We start from the raw sequence: 16,330 nt of genomic DNA, 5'->3' as shown, positions 1-16,330 counted from the left end.
CAAAACTGACATTTCTGCCCACCTCTGTTTGGAAGAATTCAGTTAAAACTAAATACTGAGCACCCTAGAAGCAGTCCCATCCATCTGGGTGGCCTGGGGCACATGGAGGGGGCGTGGTTGGTGAAAGAGACAGGCTGGCCTGCCAGGCCCAGGATTTGACCCGTCGGATCCTCGCGCAGGCCTCTTTACTCTTGCTCTACTCACACTTTGACCGAGCAGGGATGTCAGTCTTCTCAACCAGATTAGAAGGGAGGCTGGAGCTGTTTGAGGCACCCACACTGAAGAAGCAACGTGTGATAACTGCTAAAGGTGGGAGCAGCCAGATAAGTCTAGAAAAGCAAGCACAAGACCCGAAATGGCAGGGAATCTGAGGCTTTTGTAAAAATATCCAAACCTCACCACCTACTTCAGTAGGCCCTTGGTTCACTTTGTCAACATAGTCCACTCAATGCAAGAAAAGTTAGGTTTAAAAAATGGACTTCTAAGGGATAAACTGTAGTTCTCTGGCGAATTGTCATATGAGGAATGCCAGCAATAAAATAGGCAACAGGCTGAAACTGTACTGCAGAGGTTTTTTTCGGATATGTGTTTGCAGATGTGACTATTCATAGCAGGTTCTGTTCTTGTGAAACGTTATATACACACCCGTGGACCATGGAACACTGACAGATTGCTAACTTCTGAGGGCCCTGTTCTTACTGGGGAAGCAAAGGCCTTCTTTGGCACACAGGTGGAGACTAGCTCTTAGCTTAATTTAGCAATCCTCCAACATGAGCAAGCCCAGAGCCACCTGGAGGGCTCGTTAAAAGAGAAACTGGGCTCCAGCCCCAGAGTTAACTAGCAGACTTGATGGTTTCCAGGTGAGCTGAGACCTTGCTGTCCTAGCAAACCCCTAGGTGATGTTGACACTGCAGGTTCTGAGACTACACTTTGGAAACAACTGGTCCACAGCATCAGTTGGCCTTTTTTTTTTTTTAATTAGCTGGAGTGTGCACAGAGCCCAGAGCATGTCCCAGCATCCAGAAAGCTTCATCTGCTCAACATCAGATAGAAAACAAATAGGTAGAAATTACAAATATGAGAATTAACTTGAGAATGTTTTCCAGTTGACACAGTGGCAAATGCAAATTCCACATGAATTCGACCTCAAATTTGGGTGTCGAAGGGACTCTATAGTTAGCATGAGAGACTTGTTGAGGACCTCCTGGAGGTGGTGATGTTGAGCGGATGGGAGCGATGCCATGGACATGGGCTTGTGGAGGGAAAGGAAGGCAGGGTTAAAGGCGTGCTTGTGGCTGGAGCCACACGGAGGTCTCCGCTTTACCCGGACCTCAGAATCATTTACAAGCTTCCTAGGGTACTGTGAAGGGACGCCAGGGTGAGACCCTGCAGGTGACCAGGGTGAGATGCCAGGGTGACACCCCTGTGTTCTAGGTGTTCTCCATAAAAACAATACCCACGCTTCAGGGGCGCCCTTCTGTGCCCCCTTGGCACATATCATCTCATTTAATCTCCAGTGAGGAGCTGAACTCCCATTTTGATGATGAGAAAAGCAAGGATCAGGGGGACTACGTGGTTTGTTAGCACGGAGTCCCACAGGTCTAGGACATGCCGGAGGCCAATGCACTTGCCTTTAAAGACTGTACTCTGCGGGCTTCCCTGGCAGTGCAGTGGTTAAGACTCTGCGCTTGCACTGCACGGGGCTCAGGTTCGATCCCTGGTCAGGAAAGTTCCACACAGCGTGAGGTGGCCAAAGGGAAAAAAATAAGACTGTACTCTGGACTCACACAGCCCCTCACAGCTCCTCAAAGCCCCAGGAGCCGGAGCAGAGGGGTTACCATGTGAATACAGCCCTTTTCTGGGACTGCAGAAGCCAAGGCAGCAGCAAGGAATGAGGTGGGCTGCTGTCACCTCGGTCTCCCCAAAGACCCTGCTCTCCTGTGAGAGTTAGGCCTGCAACGCATCTCAAAAAGGAGCTGGGCTGCTGGGACCAGGGCACCCCCATTGGATTCAGACCTCGGGAGGTTTAGCTGGTGCAGAAAGGAGGAAATACAAGGGACTGAGGATGATGTTTGTAAGTGACAAAAATATTTTAATTTAGTTTTGGTTTTTGGCCACACCATGCAGCATGTGGGATCTTAGTTCCCTGTCCAGGGATTGAACCCATGCCCACCTCCAGTGGAAGCCTGGAGTCTTAGCCCCTGGACCACCAGGCAAGTCCCAAAAACATTTAAAAAATAATTTTTGTTAAAAAAAATCTTTCATCTGGCTAACTAGAAAAATTATATGTACTCAACAAAAGAAACTTGAGAAACCAAAATATAAAAATGAGAAAATTCGTAATTTTATACTTGGAGTGAATCACTAAGTAACATCTGATGTCTAGACTTTCCATCATTTTTTTCCTGTAAATATGCATGTGTACACACATCTAACAGATGTGGCATAATGCAGTTCAAACTACTTCCTGTAAAGAAAGTACTTTTATATCCTGTTGTTGAACGTCATTTACTTGAGAGGGAGAGAGAGGTGCTAACTGTCTTCCTTGGGCATAACTGGATGGAAGCAAGGTACTTGGAGGGGCTTCCCTAAATGGCTCAATGGTAAGGAATCCAGAGCTGTAGGAGATGTGGGCTCAATCCCTGGGTTGGGAAGATCCCCTGGAGGAGAAAATGGCAACGCGCTCCAGTATTGTTGCCTGGGAAATCCCACGGACAGAGGAGCTTGGTGGGCTACAGCCCAAAGGGTCACAAAAAGTGGGACATGACTGAGCAACCGAGCACAGCACAGGGTGCTTGGAATCTGAGTTGATTCCATAGTGAGGGCCTCTGGGTTCTGTTTCACTTCAGAAAACTCTGTCTCTCAGGGGCCTTGCTGCTGCTGCTGCTGCTGCTGCTGCTGCTAAGTCGCTTCAGTCGTGTCCGACTCTGTGCGACCCCAGAGATGGCAGCCCACTAGGCTCCTCTGTCCCTGGGATTCTCCAGGCAAGAATACTGGAGTGGGTTGCCATTTCCTTCTCCAGTGCATGAAAGTGAAAAGTGAAAGTGAAGTTGCTCAGTTGTGCCCGACTCTTAGTGACCCCATGGACTGCAGCCTACCAGGCTCCTCTGTCCATGGGATTTTCCAGGCAAGAGTACTGGAGTGGGTTGCCATTGCCTTCTCCCAGGGGCCTTGCTGGTAACCGTAAAAATGCATGCTCAGCACAGTTTGTGGTTCTTTGCTCCTCAAGGCCCCCACAAGAGCCCTGTTTTCCTAAGGAGAGTGAAGCAGAGGAGAGCATGTTTGGAACCACAAGACTTCGGATAACTTAAAAACCTTCCTCAGCGGCTCTGACTTCATTCAGCCAGGCTCTTCTGTCCATGGAATTCTCCAGGCAAGAGAGTACTGGAGTGGGTTGCCATTTCCTTCTCCAGGGGATCTTCCTGACCCAGGGATCAAACCCAGGTCTCCTGCATTGCAGGCAGATTCTTTACCAACTGAACTACTAGGGAAGCCTTGATTTCATTCAGCACCACTTGGTTTTATGGCTGAGCTTTCTGAGTAGGCTGCCTTCAGTACTAGCTCACCAGGAAAGCTTTAGGGAACCTTAACCCCTCCCCATGCTGGACAGTGCCCTAAGCCCTGGAGGCTGTTATTAGGGTAGCATGGACTTTGGGGCACAGCTGATGCCTAGAATGATGGGAAAATCTTCCCTGAGCATCAGATGAGATGACTTGACATCCATGAATCTCATTTAAAGGAGAGCTTCTTGGGTCTTTGCTCAAGTCCTATTGATTCTTAGTTTACACACAGTTCTAACACATTTTGGTTTTTTTCAGTTCACGGCCTATTTGAAGTGCTGGTAGAGGCTGTGGAGTGAGGAGCTGCAAGAAGCAATGGCTAACAGCCAAGGAGGAGGCAGAAAAACAATACTAAAAACACAAAACCATAACACAGTGATTGGGAACCACCAAGCGTGGGGTACCACAGTCCCACACACCACACTTGGGGCATCCCAGTACTGCAGGATGGTGATGCAGTTAGTGATCCTAATGACCCTAAAATTTCAAGCAAAACTTATCTGTGGTCAGCATAGTTACTGTAGAGTGTGTTAGATGTTTTAATAAGAATTGCATACTTATTAAAATGATATCTTAAGAGAAGTGTGGAGGCTTAAAACTTTGTTATCTAGAAAATTTGTCATTGGAGAGATTGTTCTCTGATTTAATTTTCCTCTGCTGATGGGGCCCAGTTGTGTTGCCGAGCTCGCGCTGGTAAGGCCAGGAGAGGCAAGAGTAGTACTGGGAGCATCCTTGGGAACTTCCGCCTATAGTCAAAGGCTGTTGTTGGATAAAGTTAAGTTTCAGGAATCTGGAATGGGGAGGAGATGATCTTACAAAGAGTTGATTTCTTCAATGAATCACAGTTCCCTGCAGCGACTTTTTAATCTTCAAAATTCCCCTGGGGGACTTCCCTGGTGGTGCAGTGGTTAAGACTTCACCTTCCAGAGCAAGGGGTGCAGGTTTGACCCCTGGTCAGGGAGCTAAGATCTCACATGCCTAGGGACCAAAAAAACAAAATATTAAAAAAAAAACCCACACACAAAAAAACCCAGAAGCAATATTGTAACAAGTTCAATAAAGACTTTAAAAATGGTCCACATTAAAAAAAAAAAAAAATTCCCCTGGGAGGTCTATTTTGGTTCTAGTTGGTTTGCTGGTGTGTGGAGTTGTTTTTTCTTTCATTCCTTTATGCTGTTAATATTGGTGGGGGGCCTACTATGTACCAGGGATTGTGCTTGGAACTGTGAGTGCAGTGAGGAAATCGGCATCTGACTAACCATGAGGATAGGAAATACAACAGGCAATGGGACTGAGAGTGACCGAGAGGGGTCTAGTGATCAGGGAGTACTCCTTGAAGATCCGAGTGGCAGAAGGGGGAGCCAGGTACGAAGCCCGGGGCAGGACCTTCCAGCAAGAGCCAGTGGCACATGCAAAGGCCCTGGGGCAGCAATCCACTGGGTGTGTTGGAAGAGGTCAGTGTGGCTGGAGGGGAAAGAGGGAGACAGAAGAAGCTAAGTTGGGGGGGACTGGCTGGGGTTAGGCCCTGAGGGAACCAGTTTAATTTCAATGGTGACTATGTGCCAGCTGGGCTCATACGGTTTGGTCCTCTTGAAAGCCAGGGCCCTTGGCTCTGACCCCTGATGCCAGCTGCTTCCGTCCTTCATCGGGGTCGGGGGGCAGGGTTGGGCAGCAAGGGAATGCAGATGACTCAGTGCAGAGCCATCTCTGCTACTAGAAAGTCAGTTGCGCACCCACAGTCTCCTGACCATGGCTCATCTCTGTACCCAATGGCCTGACTCCCTGCCGCCTCGCTCCCTACTCCCTGCCCATCACTTCCTGGACACCGACTCACACTCATGTCTTCATCACTGTATGTTAGGTTAGGCAGGAGGAGAAGTTCAAGCTTATGATCCAGGACGGCCTCCATCCCGCTGCCCCCCAACTGGGTCCTGCTTCCTGGTGTGGCTTCTGTGGCCTCATCGGCAACTCAGGGCTCTCGGCAAACATGGCTGCCCCTCCAGGCTCCGCTGCAAGGCAGTCCACGAGCCTTCAAGGACCCGTGTTAAAAAGTCGCTCCCTGATGGCCACAACCTTGTGCCCTTAGACCCGACGTGTCTCTTTTCTTTGACGTGAGCATTTAGCAGCTGTGAAACTTTGGGCAAGATGCTATCCTTCTCTGAGCTTCAGTTTCCTTGTTTGTGAAATGCGGATTATGATAAGGCAGTTGTGAGGATGAAATGCACTCGTGTCTGTGAAGTGCTAACCTAGTGCAGAGGCTGGCGTGCAGTCCGTGAGTGTTAACTGCCTAAGTGTTAACTGTGCGTGTGTCCTTTAAATTGCCTTCAGCAGCAGTTCTTAACTGGGAGTGGTTTTGCCCCTCTGGGAATGGGCAGTGTCTGGAGACATTTTTGGTTGTCACAAGTGGAGTGGGTGTGCTCCTGGCACCTAATGGGTAGAAGCCAGGATGCTGTGAAACACTCTGCAGTACACAGGGCAGACCCCCCACCCCCGATGCAGATGTATCCGGTTCAAAATGTCAGTGGTGCTGAGGTGGAGAAAAGTATTGAAAGTATTAGTCGCTCAGTCATGACCGACTCTGTGCGACCCCATGGACTGTAGCCTGCCAGGCTCCTCTGTCCGTGGGATTCTCCAGACAAGAATACTGGAGTGGATAGCCATTCCCTTCTCCACAGGATCTTCCCAACCGAGGGATCAAATCTGTGTCTCCTGTATTTCAGGCAGATTCTTTACCATCTGAGCCACCAGAGAAGCAGCAATCCTGGCTTAGTGTGGCTTTCAGAAATGTAGCAGAATTCATGTGGCTTACCCTCACTGAGCCTCAGGACCCCCCCTTTTTTAAAAAAAAGCACCAAATAATGTATATGGCAGTTTTCTACACTTTAGGGAGTCCTGGGAAAACACTCAGGCTGCACTTCTTCACAGTTAACACAGTGCCTCTGTGTGTGCATCTCGTCTGACTCTCAGGTGGTCCTGGGGAAGGTGGGACCTGGCACCTAGTTTATGGGAGAGTTCCCTAGAGGGGGAGGGGACCTGGCTAGCCCGAGCTCCCAGAGCTGGAAGAGGGGAAAAGGGGCAAGAGCCCAGCGCTTCTCGTTCAGCTGGACTCTTGCTGCCACGCGGTTGCCCTGTGAGGCCCAAGCTCCGTGGGAAGCTGTGGTGTTTATTCTCGCTGTTCTCTTTCTGGCCTCTGCCGCCTTCTTCCCTTCCTGGGGGCTGGTACAGCGGCATGGTCTTTGGCATTCAAAGACCAACCAACGCGCTTACCTTCTTCTCTTTTCTCCCCCTTGGCCTTCCTTGCTTAGTCGTCCTCTCCTGTACCTCCAGCCCTGGCTAATTCTAGAACATCCCCAGCAGTCACTGAGGCACTGAGAATCACCTACAACCTAAAGGGATCAAACTGGTCATAGCAGCCTAACATGCTTTTCTTTGTACGAGAAGTGATGGTGCCTGTCTGTGCTGGCCCTGACAGCTAGGCGTCCTGCTCGCCCACTTGGCTGGAGCACCAGGGAGGAAGGCCAGCAGAGGAACCCACTAAGTCCCCATTAGCCACGAGCATATCCTGTCACTGGCTCGCCCAAGATTCTGGGCAAGTCAATTTTGTTTTTGGCTGTACCCCACATGGCATGTGGAATCCTAGTTCCCTGACCAGGGATCAAACCCATGCCCCCTGTAGTGGAAGCTTAGAGTCTTAACCACTAGAGCACCAGGGAAGTCCCCTGGACAAGTTAATTTTTTAAGTTATTTTTAATTGCAAAAAAAAAAAAAGCAAGAGCTGACTCATTGGAAAAGACCCTGATGCTGGGAAAGATTGAAGGCAAGAGGAGAAGAGGGTGACAGAGGATGAGATGGTTGGATGGTATCATCGACTCAATGGACGTGAGTTTGAGAAAACTCAGGGAGATGGTAAAGGACAGAGAAGCCTGGCATGCTGCAGTCCATGAGGTCACAAAGAGCTGGACACGACTGAGCGACTGAACAACAATTGTAAAATTACTATGTGCGTTGTTAAGATTAAGAGGAGAAAGTGACACCATCCAGAAGATGACATGAAAGGCTAAACTCCCCCAGTTCCTGCCTCTTCATTCTCACTTTCTGCCTCATGTTGTGTATCCCTCCAGACCCTGAATGTTTGAAAATGGAGCACTTTGAAATCTGCTCAGTGACTTGAGGTTGTGGCAGATGAAAGACTTAGAACAGGATTCTGCTCCACAAGTCTCTTGGCACCCGTTTACACACCTGTCTTGCTCTGAAGCTTCTGGGTTGAATTCCACAGTGTAGAGTGATGGGTTCCCTAGGACAAGGAGATTGGAGAAGAGGGAAGGCCCTTGCTCATGGGAACATGAAAGAGAAGGCTGCAGGTGTGAGGGGGCAGGGGTGCTCTTTCTCCTTCCACAAATCGTAGGAACCCCAATGCCTACACTTACGGCAGATTTTGAGGCTTTCCAGGAGGCCCTCAGGCTTCAGGGTTGATGCATGCTAAGTCTGGTCTGGGGAGAACAGAGTGGAGGCAGGTTTTTTCCACTGAAAAGGAAGTCCTCAACCTCTGATGTTTAAAAAAAAAAAGAAAGACTTGAGTGAGATGTCAGTGCCCCCAGCCACATGAGTGAGATGTCAGTGCTCCCAGCCACATGAGTGAGATGTCAGTGCTCCCAGCCACATCCTCGACAGAGAAAGGAACCAAGCACCAGACCTCTTCATCTTTTTTTTTTTTTTAGCAGTGTCGTTTCTTTGAATTTCCCCAGACCCCAAGAAGTAAGAATCGCTTCCTTTGTCGACCTCAGTAAGAAGGTCTGGAGCAGCTGGTAGTCTGCGATGGTGGCTGGAGCAGGGGTTCCTGGGCGCCTCGGTCTTGGTGCCAGCTGACCTTTGCTCCCAAAGATCAAGCCCAGTCCAGAAAATGGCATGTTCCAACGGGCACAGCCAGAAAGAGCAGTTTGTGGGTTTCCACTCAAATGCAGGGAGCGTTGGATCCTGGCATTTGCCACAGCCCTTTGGCTTCTGAGGGTGGGGCAGGAAGGACAGCATTTGAAATATCTTTTTTTTTTTTTTTTTAACAACTTTAAAATAGTGTTTAAGGGAAGAAGCGGGGGGCGGGGGGGGGGGAGGGGTACCAGTATAGCTCTGAATTCTCTCCATGGTGGCAAAAGGCAAGGATAAAACACCTTCACCCCACGCAGAAGGTGTGTCCTTTCAGCTTTGGATTTGAGGATTAGGGACTTCAGGAACAAGAGGATGGCCACCTCCTCCCTACCCCAGCCCCCGAGGCCCTGTGAGGGCCTGGGGCAGGGGCCACTGTCTCCATCCATGTTCGGCCTCTCTCTGGAGTTCTGACGTCCCCCGGGAACGTGGTCCACCTCTAAGGGGGCCCGTTCCAGAAGCAGGAGCGACATCCAGGTGACGGAACCTTCTCTGTGGCCTTCCCCGGGGCTTTGGGACTGGGGCCGACCTGAGCTTTGTCTCCTCTCCCGCTCTCCGCCAGCTGCCCTCGGCCTCCTCTCCCATCCCCCCTTCACCAGAGGGGAAGGTGGTCTTTGACCCAGCGGTGGGGGTGTCCCCAGCTGTGCCCCTGCCCCAGGAGCCTCTACAGCACCCAGCTGATCCTTGCCTGAGGGCTGGCTCTCTCCACACTTTGCATCTATTTGCGTCATGTGAAAGTTTGTCTGTAGTCTACGTGTGCAATTACATTCTAGAACTGCAATTTGTGGACACTTGTGTACTTTTGCAATCATTTTTACATAAAAACTAAATCAAATGCTTGTAGCAAATATGAAATCCCATTAATAAAATTTTCTGTTGCAGGAAAGGTTTCATGTTTTTTCCTCTTGGTACCCAGTTGAAATTACATTGGTGGAAGGCTTTGCAGTGTATGTGTTTAGTTTAGGTCTTTAATGTCCTTGTGTTTTTTGTTTTTTTGGGGGGGACCATGTCGCATGGCATGCGGGGTCTCAGCTCCCCAACAGACCAGGGATGGAACTCATGCCCCTTGCAGTGGAAATGCAGAGTCCAAACCACTGGACTGCCGTCTTGTCTTCTAAGATGGGTTAGAAGATTTATTAGGCTTCCAGTGTACTTGATCGAGACAGGGATGAAGCTTCCATGGATGGGCCCTCAAAGCTGGTTAAGCGTCTCATTCTCTACACGACTGAGTGTGTGTCCATGAGGGAATCCTTTCCAGAGCAGCAGACAAAACAGTCTCAAATCACAGCCCCTCGTGGATATTTTCCGTTACTGAAAGGCAAATCCTAATTAGTTGCGCTGTCTGGGGTCTGGGGAGGGAGGGTGGGGTGCCTTGCTGTGTATCAACCTTGAATTGGGGGCCCTTGCAGCAGGAAGCCTCCCTTCTTGATTTTCACTTGAGTCTCACATCTGGCAGACTAAGGGTTGGATCCCAAGGCCAAGACACTAAGCGATTTACAGTCCTGGTATGTAGCTCCCAGATGTGGGGCTGCTGAAATCTGAAACCTGGGCAGACACAGCTGTGTTGGCAAAAAAAAAAAAAAAAAAAAAGGTACAAATGCAACTTTGCTGCCAACTTGGGTTTTCTGCTTGGTCGGCTGCCTGTCTCCCCCAAAGGCTGTCTGCGTTAGAGCTCTGCTCCCTTGGTCTATGGTCCATTGCCCACAGTCCCAGCCCACCTGGGTCTCTACCTTCTTCTTTTGCTTCCCTGCAGACAACTCGAGGTGCGTGGTCAGGCTGATGACCGCAGTCCAGCCCTGGTGAGTCCAGTTCTCCCATCAGAGAGTCCTGGTTTTGTGGAGCCTTCTGGAACCCCTAAGGGCCATCTCATTTTCTGCGCTCAAGCAGGAGTGAGGTGAAGTCAATAATTTACCTGTGTTCATTTCCAAGAGCTGTCGTAACAGATGATTGCAAACTAAGTGGCTTAAGAAAATAGGTGTTTTTTTTTTCTCTCTCTCACAGCTCAGGAGGCCAGAAGTCTGAAACCTGAGTGTCAGGCAGGGCCATGGTCCCTCTGAAAGTTGGAGGGGAGATTGTATTCTTATCTCTTCCAGCTCCTGGTGGCTCCTGGCAATCCTTGGTGTCCCTGGCTTATAGCTGCATCCCTCCAGCCTCTGTCTTCGCATGGACTTCTTCTGGTTGTATGTCTCTCTGTGTGCTCTTTTTTTCTTATAAGGACATCACTCCTTGGATTTTTAGTGAAGTGAAAAGTTGCTCAATTGTGTCTGACTCTTTGCTACCTCATGGACTATAGCCCGCCAGGCTCCTCTGTCCATGGGATTCTCCAGGCAAGGATACTGGAGTGGGTTCCCATGCCCTCCTCCAGGGATCTTCCTGATCTAGGGATTGAACCCAGGTCTCTTGTACTGGAGGCAAATGCTTTACTGTCTGAGCCACAGAGAAAGCTCCCTTGGATTTAGGGCCCACCCTAAACCAGGATGACGTCATCCTGAGATCCTCAGCTAACCCCATTCCACATTCTGAGGTTCCAGGTGGATGTCAATTTGGGGGACACACTGTTCAACCTCCTCTACTGACCTTTGGGGACGTTTATTTCCCACTTAAATACACAAGCTAACACATTAGAGAATGTACTTGGGGTCATTGTTTTCAGTTTTAGTGAACTTTAAACATTCGGTGTTCAGTCACTTGACACTCATGTTCATTTTTCCATGTTAAACTCTTCTCACAATCTCTGTTTTTAGTGACCACCTCTCACTCTGCCATGTGAGTGGTGGGATGGCCCGAAGGTAGGCATGTGGGCTTGAGAGCTGGACGGCCAGTGTTTGCATCCTGCCGGCCTCTTTTGCTCACTGTCACAGGCTGAATTGTGTCCCCCCCTCAAATTCAGATGTCAGACTCCTACGCTCCAGGACCTCAGAGTGTGACTAGTTGGAGATGGGGGTCTTCAAAGAGGTGATTAAATGGGGTCCTTGGGGTGGGTCCTAATTCAATCTGACCAGTGTCCTTATAAGGAGAGGAGATTAGGACATAAACACACACAGAGGAGAGACCAGATGAAGACACTGGGGAAGACGGCCACCTACAAGCCAAGGACAGAGTCCTCGGGAGAAACCAGCCCTGCAATCACCTTGATCTTGGACCTCCAGCCTTCAGAGCCCTGGGAAAGGAAATTTCTGCTTTTCAAGTCCCCAGTTGTTGGTACTTGTCATGGCAGCTGAGCGGGCAATATACCAGCCACTGGGGCAAAGCAACAAACCTCCTGGGCTCGGTTCTTTCCCTTGTGTGTGTGGGGTCCTCGGGGGTTCAATGGAGATCAGAGAGCATGCCCCAGGCACTGCCTGGCATGTGGTTTGAAGGCGCTTTTACTGGGATTGGTGCACCTTGAATTGTTTCACCAGCCCTTCTGTTGTTGCTCAGTGGATGGGCCCCATTTATTCACTGGGTGAACCTCCATTATGACCATGTGCCCTGTGATGAAGGCTGCTGTGGTCAGCAGCGGGGTACCTGGTCTTTGGTCACTTTCTTGAAAGAGATTTTTAGGACATTCTCTAAGTCATCATTGCTGAGTACCCTTGAAGGGCCCTGGGTTAAAGCTGCCTATTGCCATGAACTCCAAGGCCAGTGCCCAGGAGACCTTTTGCTGGTGGCAGTGAAGACCCCGCCAGAGATCCCAGGCAGTTCCTATCCCCAGAAAATGAGGCCCTTGGGGGCCACATCCCTTTCCTTCTTCAGATCTGTCCCAGTCTGATGCCTCCAGCTGCTACTGGGTGACTCAGTTTCACCAGGAGGCAGGTGAGGGCTCCTGAAGAGGGAAACCCCAGCTCGAGGGCCTCCACGGGCACCTCACACCCGCCCACGGCAGGGAGTGGTCCTTGCGCTCTTGTTAAATAGTTTGTAGCCCCCTCCCCCTGAGCTTGCTGGCTCCAACTGTGCGGAAGGGAGAGCCAAGCATCTCCGGGAGGTTGAGCCCCCCTGCTGGAACCACCTCCCCTCCCCCCTCCCCCTCCACCTCGGGCCAGGCGCCTCCAGCCCCGGCCTTTCTTCTTTTCTCGAAGAGCCGCAGCAGGCAAACAGGATGCACCACTCCCACACGCAGAGACTCAGACGAGACACTTGGGTCGAACCGCATCCTGCTGGTGGTGCTGGGTCCCATCTGCTGCGGGCCTGGTTGGAGGAGGGGGTGGGGGCTTGGTTCCCGGGTCGGGGACACTCACGAGCCTGGTTTCATTAGTCAGACTTCAAACATCATTTCAAACGGTGAACTGGATGGGCATCTCAAAGTCCCCTGTGGGGGTTCTTGTGCCTGGAAGGGCTGAATAATGCAGGTGGTGATGAGGGATGGTAACACACCCACACGGCATGCTACTGGCATTTCACATCTCCTGCCTCACCCCTGCCTATGATTTTTGGATTTTCTGGGAGGTTTTGGGCTTTAATGAATACTTTCTCCGAACCTTATCGAAGCAGTCTAAGATGATAAGATTGCTACAAAATAGAGGCCCACTCTGGAGAGGCGCAAGGTAGGGGTCTTTGGAGGTGTGCTCCTTGTGAGCAGGTGGCCCAGACTGGAAGGGCACTCACAGAAGGGCAAACAGCAGTTCAAGAGTTTTAGGAAAACCCAAACCCCGGCTGAGAGCAAAACGATGCAGGTGGTCCTCCCGTGATTGGAGCCATCTTGGGAAAACGAAGGTGTCAAGCCCAAGTTCCAGTTCTCCCAGCCCCCAGCCAGGTGTTCCGAGTCCGTGGACACCGTCAGGCGTTTCATTTGCAAAGCAGTTCATGTGCCTGTGGTGAGAGGGCGGATTTAAACGATGTTTTACCACCCACTTGGTGACCCCGCCTGGCAGCGAGCGTCTTTCTAGACGCCCCTGGCACTTTCTGTTTGTCGAGCCCATGGCGGTGCCGTCAGTGAAGGTGCCAGGTTGCGTGGTGTGAATTTTCAGTCTGCGCAATGTCCTGAGAGTCCAGTGGGAAGGTCTGAGATGGAGAGAAACTTCTCAAAATAAGAGACTGTCCCTCGACAGCCAGAAAGTGCTTCCTTTTGTTCCCCTGTTCCCACCCCTTGGCAGGGCAAGGGAGGACTGCAGCAAAGCATGGGGAGGCGCCGGGGGAGGAGGATGTCGGGAACCGGGACTCTGGCTGAGAAGGGGGGGAACTCTTCGTGAACTTGGGGTGCAGCAGGCGGCAGTCCTCTAATCCGTCGGGGGTCCTCCCCTCGCAGCTGGCGAGTGTGCATTAGAATGACTGCTTTCCCAGAGAGGCGCTCCTGGGCCTGTGTGAGCGAGCAGGTGTCTGCGTCCTGCAGCTGACTGCTATTTTCTTTAATTAGGGCCTGTTCCCAAAGCCCCTCCTGCCTGAGCTTGTCATTCCACTTCTCTGCCCCGCACTGAATAAGCCCCATTTTGTTTCTTGGTGTAATAATAGGTTTGTGTAAGACCTTGGTTGCCAGACTTCCGGGGGTCTAAATATTAGCATTGTCTGATATGATAGTGGCCTTTATTTCATCGTCTCTACGGATATGGCTTCTCTTTTGCTACCTCAAGGTCCCGGAGACCCACACCCCTGTAATATCTAACCTGAATACAGTGGTAATTCTATTTTTTTTTTAAAGTGGTGATTCTTAAGTACCTCTTGATCCAAGGGTATGCATCAATGTTGTGTGAATCTAGACTTCTGTGAAAAATATAGATTTGCTTGTGCTCTTTAAGCTCTTATATTCCATTAAGATAATTTCATAATGACCCTAAACATCCAGGAAATCTGCCTGGTCTACCACAAGACTTACTTTAGCTTTCCTTGGGTGTTTGGCACACATATGCGTTCCTTGGCACATGATCGTGCTCATGTTCAGTCGCTCATTTATGGCCAACTCTTTGTCACCCCTTGGACTGTAGCCCCTACAGGCTCCTCTGTCTGTAGAATTTTCCAGGCAAGAATACTGGAGTGGGTTGCCATTTCCTCCTTCAGGGGATCTCCCCGACCCAGAGATCGAACCCTTGTCTCCTGCATCTCCTGCATTGGCAGGAGGGTTCTTTGCCACTGTGCCACCTGGAAAGCCCCAGCACATGATAGGTATTTAATAAAAATTAAATGATTTATAATTTTCCTTTCCCCCTTAGATCTTCAACCTCATGAAGTATGACAGTTACAGCCGCTTCTTAAAGTCTGACTTGTTCTTAAAACACAAGCGGACCGAGGAAGAGGACGAAGAGTCACCAGATGCCCAGACTGCAGCTAAAAGAGCTTCGAGAATTTATAACACATGAGCCCTCCAGGCGCCGGAAGGACTGGCAGCTTTCAGAATTGAAGGAACTCACTCTCAGGACCATGCAGGGTGCATAATGGCTTTGTTACCTGCAAGGACTGAAATGTACAAAAACCCTTCCATGGGATCTGTGTATTTTATTATCTGCTTGACCAGTAAGTTTTGCATGATGGCTAATCTTAGATAAAAAGACAAATAGCTTTGAAGTTTTAGTTCTGTCTCACACACAAAAATGAAATAGTCCTTATACACTGGACATCTTGAGTATTTTACAGCTTGATTAAAGTTCATGTGAGGCCTCCAGGTGAAACTTACAGCCACATCTTCCCTTTGACGTCTTCACCTTCCCTCCATGGGTGGGTCGCTCGGGTCCACGGCTTCACCTGGTGAATCAGCTCGAGAATGAGTTGATCTAGCATGCTCAGGCCACTGGGGGCTTGTCTGTCAGATGCCGCTTGGGTTAAATACTTCTAGAGAATAAGTTCAGTGTTAGGAAAAGAAAATTCATTGCAGCCTCTAAAGATTCAGGTAGTTGCGTGTGAGTATCATCAGAGGGCTCTTATTTCTGAGGTTTGGGTTTGTCCTGGTTTTGCCCACAATCTGTGATGTTTCATGTAACACAGATAAATAGTTCATTTTGACAGAAACAAGATCCCAACCAGGAAGAAAGAAAACCGGGAGATTGTTCAGGGTCCCCATGGCGATGCAAGGTGGTGCTGAATGGGATGGTGGTACCCAGTCCCTGCTGATGATGGAGGGTGGGGGATGTTCGCTCCTCTCACAGCCCATCTGGTGAAACCGTTTTTTCTTAGTGCCTACCCTTCGCTAGACTTCTTAACTCTGGGCTTGAGACTTCAACCAGAGGATGGAAATGCTCTTTGGAAGCCCACTCTTGGGCTGGAGGCTGAGTGAAGCCCGATGGTCCCAGGCAGTCCTAGCCAGCCCAAGTTCCCCTCCAGCAGAGCCCAAGGTCAGGCACGGTTCCCTTCTGCTCACTGTTCCTGCCATCTGCTGCTGCCAGACCTTCTCCAGCATGTTTGCCAAACCTTAAACTTCTGTTTGTACAAACAAAGCAACTAGACTCTTACTTGAGAGCCTTCCAACTCAGACATTCCATTTGCAAAACTCCCTGCTGTTGAGTACGACTCTATGATTTATCAATCAAACCAGGACACTTGAGAGAGAAGGGCATTGAGTTAAATCATCACGCTGGGATAACAGGGCATCAGCTGGTTCTGTTCTGGGTGAAACCCATTTGCATAGTCGCCTTGCTGACCCCCCTCTCCTGGCATGACCACATGGGCAGTCCCCCAGATTCTCATTGTCCCTTCACTGTGGTCAAATGCCCCCTGTCTTTCCTTTTTGGGTCTTAGGGAGCCATTGACTGCTTCCAACCGAACCACACAGCTGAAGCTCATCAGAAACAGTAAATACTTGATCTCTGCCCTGCCCCCCACCCCCAGCTCCCAACAGGGGGTTAACTGCCTCCCCTAGGTCATCCCAGACAGGTTTTCTCTCTGCCTGGAATGAGATGGTCATCCTGAGAATGACACCCAAGGGCCCTGTCATCTGGAAAATTCAG

At 50.1% G+C, this 16,330-nt stretch overlaps 1 protein-coding gene across 6 annotated transcripts in view; it reads left to right on the top strand.

Annotated features, from left to right (window-relative positions):
• The window catches only part of RGS10 (regulator of G protein signaling 10), a 41,620-nt gene extending 26,562 nt beyond the window's left edge, over nucleotides 1-15,058 (top strand). For 4 of the 6 annotated variants that reach the window (XM_086378098.1, XM_086378097.1, XM_086378099.1 and 1 more), the window contains one exon: nucleotides 14,603-15,058. In XM_086378098.1, the coding sequence (XP_086234224.1) occupies nucleotides 14,603-14,749 (147 nt within the window). In that variant the 3' untranslated portion in view covers nucleotides 14,750-15,058. Of the gene's footprint in view, nucleotides 1-3,229; nucleotides 4,158-14,602 lie in introns of those variants that run through there. The other 2 variants (XM_086378100.1, XM_086378101.1) reach the window with 2 other exon arrangements.
• Nucleotides 15,059-16,330: the final 1,272 nt, after the last annotated feature.

This window comes from Bos grunniens, chromosome 26 (genome assembly GCF_055505025.1).
Source record: "Bos grunniens cultivar Pamir isolate PY7600 chromosome 26, Bosgru_T2T1.0, whole genome shotgun sequence".
In the NCBI taxonomy this organism is placed as follows: Eukaryota; Metazoa; Chordata; class Mammalia; order Artiodactyla; family Bovidae; genus Bos; species Bos grunniens.
This window is presented reverse-complemented; position numbering and strand designations above follow the sequence as displayed.